This window comes from Barbus barbus, assembly GCF_936440315.1.
Source record: "Barbus barbus genome assembly, chromosome: 10".
In the NCBI taxonomy this organism is placed as follows: Eukaryota; Metazoa; Chordata; class Actinopteri; order Cypriniformes; family Cyprinidae; genus Barbus; species Barbus barbus.
Window position 1 is genome coordinate 11368618 of NC_136738.1, and position 14150 is coordinate 11382767.

The following is a 14150-nucleotide window of genomic DNA, read 5'->3' on the forward strand; positions in this document are numbered from 1 at the left end:
TGACAAGATACACGATACAGTACGAGACCAAACGCGATTTCAGCAACTCTCATCCTAGTAAACAAAATAAGCGTTTCCTAGCAACGGCAAATGCGCTAAACACTGAGTCAAGTAAATACACTTACGAGCTGATTTTAAACTTCCGCTGATAGACTGCTTCTCTTAAAGACCACTTCCATTACACTGCCTTCTGCTGGCGCTTGAACCCACTTTCCTGTTTATCAACTACAAATGGCCAAGCAAGTGCACACACTATAATAAAAATATCATTTACAAATCCACGTTTAACAAACTTTCACAATTATTTTTGAAACAGATTTTCTGAATTCTATCTGCATTATAAACATTTTCTTGTATTGCTATACTCTCTTTCTTAGTGATTTTGTCTCTTGAATGTACGAAAGGTTATGGATGAAATTTATCGATGCTCTTTACAAGAGTGCGGAAATTTTAACATGTTCAAACTTGAATGAATGTGCAGCTTTCAGTGCAATAGTTTGATTTGTTTCAGCTGTAATGTTTTAAGGTTAAAACAGCAAGACTTAAAGAGCTGTCTTTCGCAAAGAGCTGTCTTCACCTAAAAACATACACAATCCAAAAAATTTACAAGTTTTGTGTTCTAGATGAGAAATTTACACCAATAAAGGTTCCCATGAACATTAGAAAACAACATGTATCCCCTCTGGCTGTTAAACGCCTCGGGTAAATAATTTGAAACGTTGGTCTTTCAAATGAGTAAAAGTTCAGTCATACGTTTCGAAAACGTTTCTGAAGTAAAAATTATGTGTTTGTCACAAAGACATCCAAAGAGTTATCTACTCATGTGAGAAAACCACTTGGGCACATTATCATCAGGCTATTTTAAAGAAATTGAAGAATAAAACTAAAGTTTAATTTAAAGACAGTTGACATCATGACTTACTTTAGTGACACACAAAGTGTTTAAAACTTTTTTAATCATGTTTAAAACTGTCGGTGTAATTATTTTACTGAAGTTTTAAGTGAAATGTATATTTGTTCTTTTACAGTAGCCTACACATACTATCTACAGTCTAGATTAAAATGAAAACATTTCTTAAATAACAACAAAAAGTAAAAACAACATATATGATTTTGCTCGTATTTAAAAAAATATATATTTGTGTGTGTGTGTGTGTGTGTGTGTGTGTGTGTTTTCTTTATCTATCTAATTCCTACCTTCTTTATCTATCTAATTTTGGTCCAATTCCTAAAGAAAAATCTCTGTAAGTGTCTTGCGTTACTCAGAGGATCGTTTGACTGCTTCTAATCCTTGCTCTAGTCTAAAGGATTGTGGTTTTAGGTTTGAAAGATCTAAAAACGTATTTGTTAAAACAAAAGTTATATCATTGTTTAATCATGCTGCTTTTCATCACCTTGTAAAGATACTCAGAGTGATTCTAAAAGTTTTTTTTAAAAAAGGTTTGTATGAGACATCATAAAATTCTAAATATTTAACTGTATGGTTGTTTATGTGTAGATGTGTTGAGAGTGTGTGTGTGTGTGTGTGTGTGTGTGTACGGTTGAAAAATATATGAGTGAAAAAAATAAATAACAAAACTAGGTAAAATGAAGTCAATTAAACAAGATTTTCCAACATCCATCTTATTAAAACAATCACCTGTATTTATTTAAGTTTGTGGTTATCTTCTTTTTCTATCTCATCACATCCTGAACGTTAGTTTAAACCCCGCCATTCGAATAGATTATACATACATTATAAATACTCAATTCTCAACTATACCTAACTTCACCAGATATCTGTCATGAAAAGGTTCAATAGGGCACACTTCCTTTGACCGGTCAGCGAACTTTTGCCTAAACCTTCAACAGAGGTGCACAGACACACGCGCAGGTGCACGTCATAAAATAGATGCCATAGAGATGCTTTGATCGCTGAACATGTTAGAAAGACGATCTGTTTTAAATCAATGAACCACGTTCTAACAAAGTTTACGACGCCAGATCCCCTCAAAAACTCATTAGATTGTAAATGAGTTGAATCCCCAGAAACTTTAGATGTTTTACGACGATTCTGTTGATCAGATAAGACCGTTTCAGTGGTCATGCGGCCAGACGCGCAGCACACTTTCTCATTTCACACCACTGCGTGAGACGAAACATTTAGTACATTTCGTAAGATGTTGTAGAAAGTTTAGTCGTCTAATTATGACTGAAATCCAAAGACCACCGCCAAAACATTCGCTTTCATTCCAGTTTATGTGCGCATGTGTATTTTAACTGACATAGCACCCTAGAAGTTTTAAGATTGACAAAATCAACGAGTAAATAAAATAAGACAAAACAAATAATGTTTTCCTGCGGGTTAGAGTTGAATGTTTAAAAGAAAACTTGTGTAACCTAATTTTTAAAACGAAAAAAGTCTGGGTTATATAGTACGATAGAAGTCTTAAGCTTGACAAAAATCAAAAGCCTATTAAAGGAATTATGGCACTTAAATAAAATAAGACAAACAAACATTTTTCCTGCGGGGGCGTTTGTTTAGAAGAAAACTTGTGTAACCTTTAAAGTGAAAAGCTTTAAGATGAATACTGAATGGTTTCATTAATTGAGAAACGCTAAAGGTTTATTAAAAATAACTTAAAAACTTTACTTTGTTTATTTTTTTTAACAATTAAACCTTCGTGTCGGTCTCTCCTTACAGCGTTAGAGGGGGGTGTTAGTGGGTGTGGTCTGACCGCAGCGGTCGTAAACTCATTCTGAGTCTGACACAGAAGCGAGAGGTTATCTGACGGACGCTGCATAAAATAGTCTGTTCTTTTAATTTTCGAAGTTGGGACAAAAGCTAGCTTTTAAATTGTAATGTCAGAAGATTTTTACAGGTATCTTATACTGTTGTTTAACGGTCTGATATTTTTTATTTCACACCACGGTAAGAGAAGTCGACTATTTTCTTTAACTTCGTATCTGTTATAAACTCAAACTTTTAAAAAAAAAGCACGCATAGATTTTGATAAATATATCTTATTGTTTTAACTAACGCGTCCGATTCTTTTTTGTTTTAGATGGAGCGCGCTCACTTCTTCTATTTAACTTTGTCAAACTAACTAGTTTTAAATTCTAATGATAGGAACAACTAGCGTATTGTTTAACTAACATGTAAATGCTTTTTTGTTTTAGTTTCTACGTTTTTCCTAAAACTGTTTTAACAACGCTAGTGCGTCTTGACTTGTAGGGAAAAACAGACATACCATGGTAAGATAAAAACGATTCTATATTATTTAACTTCGTATCTGTTATAAACTCAAAACTTTTTTAAAAACCACGACATAGGTTTTGATAAACGAACGCGCTCACTTCTTTTATTTAACTTTGTCAAACGAACTAGTTTTAAATTCTAATGATAGGAAAAACTAGCGCATTGTTTAACTAACATGTCATTGCTTTTTTGTTTTATTTTCTACATTTTTCCTGTTTTAACAACACTAGTCTCGACTTGTAGGGAAATAAACAGTCTTTGTACGTTTTACGTACGTTTGATGTTTTTTCTTGATATGTATGTGAAAACACTTTAATAAAAACTTCTCTTTACCCCATTTAACACAGTTTCATCATTTAAAGTTTAAAGCACATAACATTGGTCCCACACACACACACAAACACATTGTCATAAATTCCTTAAGTTCACTATAGGGTGAATAACCAGATGGCCACTTAGACGGGGGCTGGGGGGTGTACAAAACAGGTGTCCAAACAGGTGTCCAGTTATGGGAGGGGGTGGAATTTTTATGAGGGTAATAAATCAACCATTTTGACACAACGTATACTACCATCTCTCTGCAATCTTTCCTTTTAAAGCCACATTTCTAGCATTTGTAAAACCTTATTTTTCCATCTCAAAAATATATATCTAAATCATGACCTATGCTCTCAATGGCAAATGCAGACGCATTAATTCATGCATTCATGACCTCAAGGTTAGATTATTGTAATGCTCTATTGGGTGGTTGCTCTGGTTCAAACTGCAGCAGATAGAGTTCTTACTAGATCCAACAAATATTACCATACTAGCCCAGTTCTGTCAACACTGCACTGGCTCCCTATTAAACATCGTATTCATTTTAAAATCTTGCAAATTACCTATAAAGCCCTGAATGGTTTAGCACCTCAGTATTTGAGCATGCTTTTATTGCATTATATTCCTTCATGTCCGCTATGATCTCCCAAGTCTGGCCATTTTATAATACCTAGAATATCAAAATCAATGCTTTCACTTTATTTTGATGGTCCCTTTAACACATTCTGTTGACTAAGTAATATTTATTTTACATATCTACTAACTCTCATTAGAGTGTTAGTAGAGTATTTGTAGACCTGTAGGGTTAGGGTTGGAATAAGATGACATGTACTTGCAAAGTTACTTATAGTCAGTAGAATGTGGGTGACCATCACAATAAATAATTCACAGATATTAAGCAGACAGTCTAATAATACTCTAATGAGAGTTAGTTGACATGTAGGTACAAAGATACTTATTGTGAACAGAATGCTCAACAATCAAATCAACTTACCAAATCAACTGCAGACAGCAGATCCTTTTTCCTATTTAGCTCCCAAACTCTTGAACAATCTACCTAACACTCCATGAGATTAAAAATCGAGTCATCACAAGGATGCCTAAGGTCGGATATTCTGAGAGCTGCTTCATGAACACTGCCATAGACGTGCTGTACTAAGATGGGTTTGACAGCAGCTGACAAGTTTTGTTGAAGATCTCTACAGTACTCTTTAGAAACGGCAATCACTGCTTAGAGACTTATGCCCAATTGGATGCTCAGTCCGACCACACTGTCTTCCTTTATTCGGCAGCCGGATTGACTGGTCAACTAGAAGACCTCATCCTACATACAGTCAGACAAAACCTAAAAGTACACAGCTGCCACAGAATGAAGCCATCCAACCACTCCTCCTTTACTGGGTTGGATTATCCTCACCTTATTACCCCATATGCCAGTCCATCTAGCACTGCCACCATAGCACTTAACAACACTGCCACCATCAAGATGCATCTAGGTTAAACCACCAAGTACTACTCAAGACATTAAGCATCACCTTCCCAGCTAGTTTGGCTACTCCAGGCTCATATACTGACCTGTACAGACAAGTTGAGAGAATGCAACTAGATGTGCTCCCTTACAACCGAAAGAAAGTCATTCCTCACTTGAAGCAAGACATCATACACCTGGCGCAATGCGGCACAAGGCATGGCGCAAGTGTTTTTGCTAGTTTCAGCTCGATGCAGTTCTCATTTTCCCGTCCTGCGCCGCGTTGTTTAAATAGCAAATGCATTTGTGCCCATTTGTGCGCCCATGGGTCTAAAAAAGAGGTGTGTTCAGGCGCATTGTTGGCTCTATTTTGAGGAACTGAAAATAGACTGCGCCATAGACCAACTCAAACCTGGTCTAAAGTCTAAAGTCAATGGTGCAATATTTTTGTTGTTATTTAAAGAGTGCGTTAGTAGAAAATGCGCCTCTGGGCGGGTCCACAACACGCATTCACTTTGCTTATTACACACAGGTAGTGTTGCTTTCATCAACGAAAATTATGACTAAATATCGTCGTCAACGAACCTTTATCACGTGACGAAAACGAGACGAGGTGCAACGTAAATGCCGGTCATGTGATGATGACTATAATTAAATGTATAATGCAATATTGTTGACATAAAAATGAGACTAAATGTGGTTTACAAAATAAAAATTATGCTAAAATGTCTCTTCATTTTCGTTGACCAAAACGAGACGAAAATAAATGTTACAATGTTATTTCGTCTCGTTTAGTTGCGTTATTATTATGCACGTTCGACTTGAAGCAGCGCTGCGCAGAATGATCAGTTTAGACATCAAAGTACTGCGAGAGCGATTAGAAAGCATAAGGATCCGTCTGCTCTCTTATCTCTCTCGCGGTACTTTGATGTCATACACTGATCATTCTGTGCAGCGCCGCTTCACGTCGAACGCTCCCATTATTATTTTGCAGTATTTCTGTTTCCTGTGTCTCACTTCTGGGGCTGTATCAGGTCGCACTGCGCAGACGCAGGCGACGTCACTTCCTCAAGCCCCACTCGCGGCATTATTTAGAAGACGACAACAAACATGTTAACGTGTTTGGTTGGTAAAATAAATGCTGCAAATTCAAATCAGAGCGTCTTCCTTGTCTGGAATGGATGTATTCTTGAGTCTATAAGGTAACAATAATATAATAAGATAACCTTGTTTTAAATGGGTTTCGTCTGCACTAGGTACTTATACTACTGTATATTGACTAGGTTAAATAGAATTGCACTACTAAAAAGAGACTAAAATACAATTTTCATTGACTAAAACGAGACTAAATGTCATCAGTTTTCGTCGACTAAAACGGGACTAAAATGTCATCAGTTTTCGTCAACTAAAACTAGACGAAAATAGTCATGGTTAATTCTGACTAAAATAAGACTAAAATGCTCAGACTTTTAGTTGACTGAAACTTGGCTAGACTAAAAAAAAGTATGAACGTGACTAAAACTAAAAAAAAACTAAAATGACAGCTTCACACAAATTTCAGCTTCGCATAAAATTCTGCCGTTTAAATAGCGAATCCGCCATGGCACGAGCGCAACTCGCTCTTAAAGGGAATGGGAGATGAGACTCTTATTTATTGCACGCTATGCCCAAAAACACATCCATTACTCATTAAGAGAATAGGGACAACGCTTTTAGACCATGCGCCGGGAGCGCAGACCGTTTTTCCTGTTGTTATACTAGCAAAAGTGGATTCGGAAACACCCTAAGTGCACCTGTGCCATGTGCTTTAGACCATGCGCTTAGATCGTTAAAATAGGGCCCCAAGAGGCCATTTCACTGCTCGAATCCAAGACTACTAGAGTTATGGTAGATGGAGAAGCCAGAAATGCCACACCCTCGTTATGAATGAAACATGACTCTCCAACCAGTCTTCTCAAATACCTCTCTGCCCTGTCTTACAAGAATAGAGCGGTGGCTAGTCAGAGATCCACAAGCAGCAGCCTACCAGGTGGAAATATGACAAAATATGGCAAGAACAGAGTCATCGTCAACTGTTTATTCCAACATGGAGAAAATAATCTCATCCAGTTGCTACTCCCTGGTCCCATAATAGGACCTTCTCTGATGTCTGTCTTCCTAAGGTTCCATGTTTAATGTTGAGTGGTGACATTAGAGGCATGTTTCATACGGTGCGACAACTACCAGAGGACTGCCTCTTACAATTCCTCGCCCGAGATCAGTCCCCCCACAAATATACGAATGGAAAGTCGTCACCCTGGTGAATGTGTCTGAGGAAGCATAGATAAGTCATTCTATGTGGACAACTTACTTTAGAGTTTCATTTGCCACAAAGAAGCCAGGGCACAATCATTTAAGTTACAAAATCTCCTAGCCACAGGATAATTTAATTTGAAACAACAGGCTAGTAATGTCCCTCAAGTACTAGCATTCATTAGCTGCTTTTCCACTGCCAGGCCAGTGTGATCCAGTGCTTTTAATGTGCCAGGTGGGGTAATAGACCCAGACCTGTAGCACCGAGCCCACAATCATGCTGTCTCCCCACCGTTGGGCCAGAAGCTCAGCAGCGCTTCAATAAAACCCGCCCTTTACACGCCTCTTTGGAATGTCTGATTTTTTTGGGGGTTCTGTGTTTTATATCTAAATTATTATTTTTTCATTATAATTTTAGTTTTTAAAATAACTTAATAATGAGAGATGATAAAATTTTGAGCCTTTTGACATTGTGTCCAAAACCCAAACACCATGATCAGTGAGTACAAAGTAGCTTGTAAGTATTGTCTTGATATTGCCTAACAACAAACAACCTTAAACAAACCAGTGGAATACATAAGTAATCTTGTTAACCTATATACTTTTAGAACCCATGGCCAGTTGCTATTTGTGCTATGTGACAGGAGGTTTTTAGGTTATGTAAGCAAGTTCTTACTCTCAGACTGCAGCGAAAAGCTCTATAATGCAGCTTAGTATAATCTAAGGCTGTCTGTAACACACCTGCATGGCTGTATGTGTGTGCGCTGCCTCTTTCTAAGGTCTTTCTTTTCAACCGAAGGTTTACAAATGTAATCTAGGAGGACTGATATAATATAATTCTTAATAACTGTAAAAGAAAGAAAAAACTTTTTTCCCCCTAATATAGATGTATTTATTTCTAATATAATTGTTGAGATGTAGAGGAACTTTAAACTGTATTGTGACAAAATTAGCACTACCATATAGTCTTTCGGAATGTATACTTTATTTTAGACAGAACTTCTGTTACAAAATTGTTGCTCTAATATACCAGTTAACCAGTTCATTCATCAAAGAGATGTCAAATACAACACTAACACAACCACCCCATCTAACTGAAGCTGCTCTTTCTCCAAAAAAACTCAGATGTAGCCTACTCTTGAAAACAAGCTCATAAATCTGATGATGCTATCTGAAATATGCTCACTAAAACTAAAAGGGGAGTATATTTCAAATATTTGTACATAACTCTAGGTACTGTTCAGTATGTGACAACAGCAGCATATAACTGCATTCTGAAGTTACCTTTCATAGCTCTAATATCTAAAAAAGGAGTTAAATCAACTACAGAATTATAAATATGAAGCACGTCTCCATTTATAATACACTATGATGAATACCTCAACTGAAACATTAAACAGGGAACAAATTATAAACACTCTGAATCTAGAAGACATCACTATATTTAGTTGAAATGTGCAAAATCAAGCATTCAAATATCTTCTATTGCATTTTATGTGAAGGTATATTATCTGGGATAAACAAATGTGCTTTATAAATCCCAAAGGAGAGGTTAAGTAAAGCTTTACAATTTAATAGTTACAATGCAATGCAACAGCCCCTAAGAACCAAATTCTTATCTTCAGATTCAGGAGTTTGGATCACTAACCACTAAACTAAAAGCCATGGTCATGGGAGTTTTGGTGTTTAACTATTATTCTGTTATGTAAGTCTGGGTTTGGGCAATTAAGGCAGGACAAATCAAGAGAATCAGTGCAGCCTCTAAGAATGTAAGTATCAACACAAGGTTAATGCTGTGACAATTTAAAAGACAATGTAAAATGCTTTGAGTATCTATCTTTGAGCAAATTATTAGCGTCCAAGCACAGAAGTTCCGTACGCACCTATTGTTATTGTTATTGTTAGTGTTCTTCTTTTTCCTGCTCTTCAGTCTATGGCAGCCTATAGAACTGTTTATAGTAAAGTTATAAGCACACAGTGGACAGTCTGATCATTAACCATAACCTAACTATAGCAAGTTTGGAGTCTCTGTCTCAAGCCCTATAATGCCACCAACAGCTCAGAGTTGCACTTATTTCTCTTTTGATGGTCCTCATTTATGTCACTTTAAATAAAAGTGACTGCTAAATGATTAATTTGACGTAATGTTTCATATAACATATATATATATATTTTTTTTTTCAAACTAGTCCTAGATAGTTTGTCGAATTTTCATGAAAATGAACTAAGATCATCTTCAGACAATCCTGCCAAAAATGTATCAAGAGGTTTTTTGACCAAACCATTCTCATTTATTGCTTTAACAAATTTGGCAAGCATGCCAAAGTGGATATGAGGCTGTATCTCCACAATGCTTTGGCATATTGAGATGAAACTTGGTATACTTCATAGACTGATAACCTGTAATGAGTTTCAGCAGAGCACAGAATAATGCACGACTGATAACTTATTAATAGTTTAACCAAAATCATGAAACAAACTCTTTACATTCGGTATGGCATATCAAGTCAAAGGATTTTCAGCTCTCTCATGTAAGCAAAATGATTTTTTGCATCTTTATTTTGAATCTTTGAATTTGTTGTCAAGATTATTATTGAGAATACGTGACAAGCCTTTGGCAACAGAAGCACTGTTTCTGCCATCCAAACATGATTTGAACACAGAAAGAATCTTAAATAGCTGCAAAGAAATCCTTTCCTTTCCAAGATTTTGAATCTGTGGATAATAGTATCAATACTCCAACAAAACTATGCAACATGAATAAATTATGCAGATTACAATACTTTTCACAATACTGTTCTTTCTTAGGGTTACCAAGACTTACTGTGGTCATTTGCGTCTGCTCATTTGTGAGATATGCTGTTGATTGTATTTTGCTAATCGAAACAAATCAAATGTTTATGTGGCAATAACCGTGCTAAGACTGTTACATGTATTTCTCCCCGCAAGATCATCCAGGCATGTTAGGGCTCCAGGGCTCTGTTTGAAACTCCTAGACTGTTTGTGCAACCTTCACCCAATTTTACACAGATCATTATCACACCATGCTGGTAAAATGCTAAAAACTTGTTGATATCTCAAAGAGCTTTCATTTAACTAATTACCAAATTTGAAATCAAGGAGCTGCACAGTGTTTTATGAAATATCTTGACAACACTACTGCTTACTGCAATGAAACTTAAAGCCTGCCAAATCATGAATCTGGTGCACCATGCCATGCTTTTTTGTTTAGCTCCTCATTTTGCCTGTTTTGGGCTTGACAAACTGCAGAAGGCAAACAAACAAGAAATATGATGGTAATTTACACTACATTATTGTAATTATTATTAATGCTATCTTAATCTTCATTTATATGGCAATCTATATTGAAACACCTGAGTACTTAGATTAAACATTCACAAACACTTTGCCTCACAAAGTTCAAACAACTCTTTTCATGTATTTCTGCTGCTTCTCATTCCAGCTGCACTGAAATAAAAATAGCATACAGTATTTGGCCATTTACTCATGTCTGTGAATAGTAAATGCTTTCTTAGAGCTAATTCACACTGTACCGACAGATGCTAACCAATGCAGACAATCACCAGATTACAGAACATCACTTCATTATACATGCAGATTAAACATGTTCAGTCAATAAAAGCAAGTCCCCTTGGTAAGTGTCAGTCAGAGCAGTGTAAATTAGCCTTTAGAGATGTGTTTTCCTAAGTAAACACCAGAGTCTCTACTTTTAAGTGATCTGGACGCACCTGTGAACACCTGTTTCACCAGGCACTGGTCTGATCTTTTGACTTTAACCAGTTCATTACATAATGCTCAGAGTCCGTCTAAAAAAAAGTAAGTTAAGCATAATCATAGCAGAATGAGGCGGTCATTAGGTTCACAGGAGTGTAACGTCATCTAAATACAGTAAGAAGATTAGACAACATATTATTATGACTATGAACTCAGTAAATAAAGCTGCAACTGTAAATAAAGCTGTTGCAGTCACAAATATTCTTCCACTTTTTGGTCTAAAAACATGTTTAATAGAGTACAGAGTGAACTGGAAAAGCAGAAACTGTACCTGCAGTGAGTTGCACTAATGTGAAGAGCAAAAGCGCCGTTTCTGAGCACCTGAGATAAGACATGACATCTGTCACTCTCTGCGCATCAATACATCCACCTTTATAGACAAAATCATCATGACTCTGTTCTGCTGCATTTCCACAGTGACTGCTTGTATTGCTCCACTCAAAATAAACCCCAGAGCAACTAAACACGCAGAGTGAGACTTGCTCCGCCTCTTGTGGCTTAATGTAAGAGGATTACAGAGAGTGAGAGACAGAGAGAGAGAGCAGCAGCAGGGGTGCACCAGAAACTCAGACGCCATGACTGGGAAACACCAATAACCTTGGTAAAGGAATTATAGAATATTATATTTATTAATTTCCTGATAAGAAGAATTCCTGGAATCATATAAATTTTAGGACCTGGCTGCTGTGATTGGTCTAGAGAGTTTATGGATTTTAAACGATAACACATGGACCCACTTTATATTAAGTGTCCTTAACTATGTACTTAAATTTAAATTAATCATTTAATACAAATGTACATACATGTTTTTGCATTGTACTTATATTTGAAAACCCCATCCTGTAATCACATTTGTAATTATTTCTGTAGTTACATCTATAATTACACTTAGTCTGACCCACCCTTACAACTAACCATATCACCAAACCTGCTCCTAACCTTAACCGTTTTCCACTTCAATAGCAGCAAAAGTTTTTTTTATTTTTTTTAAGCATGCATTTATTTATTTTCATTTTATTGAAGTAATCAACTTCTTTATTTTCTTTTTTTTTAGTTAAAAGTTTTATTGTCATGAAAATAATAAGATGATCTTGTGGCTTTTAAAGGGAGTATGATATACATTGACATGCAGAGGCTTCTTCGGTGGCTCAAATATATATATATATATATATATATATATATATATATATATATATATATATATATATATCATCACTATGGAGTAGTTCCTATTTGTTGCATTATTTTCTAAACTCAGTGTGTTCTTGACCTAACAGCCTGCAGGTGCCACCTGGATTTCATTTAACAAACTCTGATAAATCAAAATTCAGTACATAAATAAGAGTAAACTGACAAACTGTATGACAGCAGATAAAAATAAATAGGATTTTATTTTATTTTTTACTTTTGTGTGATTTGTAACTGTTTTGTGTATGTTGTCATATTAATTATTATTCAAATTACTGACCAAAATATTATCTTTGATAACACTCGACTTTTATACTTTGGAGTTTTTGCTTTTAAAGCATGAGGGGAACAAATACCATTTTTCTTTTTTCACTCAAAAACAAGCTCGTGGACATCACGCATCAGGGAAAAAATCCCATCACAGATGTAGCAAATAAGCTCGTCGGTCCCATGTAATTTTCAACCAATTTATGAATAAGAACGGAAAATAACCGCTCCACTTCACATATTGTCCAATGAAATTTGAACTTCTTGTGCCAGATCATGATTGGTTGGTGTATTATAACTACATGACTAATGGGCATTGATGAATTATGTAATATTCTAAAATATATAATATATGGATTTTTAAATAAATCGACATACTAGCGTTGATTATTGATGAAAAATGTTTCAAATATTGTTTGGTTTATTTTTTCCTTCCGTCGACTCAAAGGCACTCACTGAAAGAACCATATATGGCTTGAGAGGCTATGGTTTCCGAACAGACTGTGGAATATCTATGGAAGCAGAAGAATGCCAATAGTTACAAAGCATGCTGAATTCCACAAATCGAAAAAAAAGATGCATTGCAATTAAGAGTGCTTGCATTTTAATGCCTTGTATTTCCAGGGCTTGCATATTTAGGTCCTGAAATTGAACATAGTTGTTTATTTAAACTGTGAATATTTCAATTCTAAATATTTCACACACATTTTCATAATAAAAAATTCAATAATTCATATTCACCTTACAGAATTCACTTCCAAAATATTCAGTCTGTTTAAAAATGCGATGTATAATATTCGACAGGCAAATTTCGGTCATTTTATTTCACTTTCCGAATTCGCTGCCACAAACTCTGTGGTTAAAATTCGGCAGAAAATTCGGCGTTGCACATCCGGGACCCGCAGGAATAGAAGTAGAGCACCGATGCATGATCTCCAGCTGATGTCAGCCACTCACCAGCAGGTGGCACAATCGGCTGTTGATGAAGGCCATTCATTCACAAAAACTGATTTGCAGAAATGGAGCAAGCTCTAAGTAGAAGTTTTTATTATTTTTAATTCTTTATTTCGGTTGCTTAGTTTCTGTAACTTTGTATCATGGCTTGTGTGACTGTGCTGTAATACTGGGGTTCCCCGTCACACTCCAGCATTCCCCGATGACGCGTAACGCGCCTCAGTGATACAACTAATACAGTGATACAAGACCTCAGATCTCAGAACACTTTACTGATGATTATGCCAACTATATACAGGCAAGCAGATGTAGAATATGAACTAACGCGCAAGGTTTCACGCTATTTTCCTCAGAAATCGGTTAAAGAAAACGCGTAGCAATGACAGCTATTATTAGGCTTGTTTGAGATCATCGCGGATATCGCGTTATTCTCACTCATGTGCTGTGCTGCTGATAAACGTGATATATTTTCAATTCTGTTGTTTTTATAACTATATAGATATAATGAACAAGACACTCAAAGTGCTTGCTATTTAATCCCATACGAAAGAAAGGCGTATTTATCATCCATTTCTACTTTAATACAAATTTTTATAGAAATATGACAACAATAACATCTCACACAGAGAT

The 14150-nt window shown here is 35.9% G+C and overlaps 1 protein-coding gene across 1 annotated transcript in view; it reads right to left on the reverse strand.

Moving 5' to 3' along the window:
* LOC306876397 (activin receptor type-1C-like) overlaps positions 1-11553 on the reverse strand; it is a 116333-nt gene extending 104780 nt beyond the window's left edge. The window contains exon 1 of the mRNA XM_079427519.1: positions 11383-11553. Within this exon, the coding sequence (XP_079283645.1) occupies positions 11383-11446 (64 nt within the window). The 5' untranslated portion in view covers positions 11447-11553. The remainder of the gene's footprint in view (positions 1-11382) is intronic.
* Between the last annotated feature and the right edge of the window lie 2597 nt (positions 11554-14150).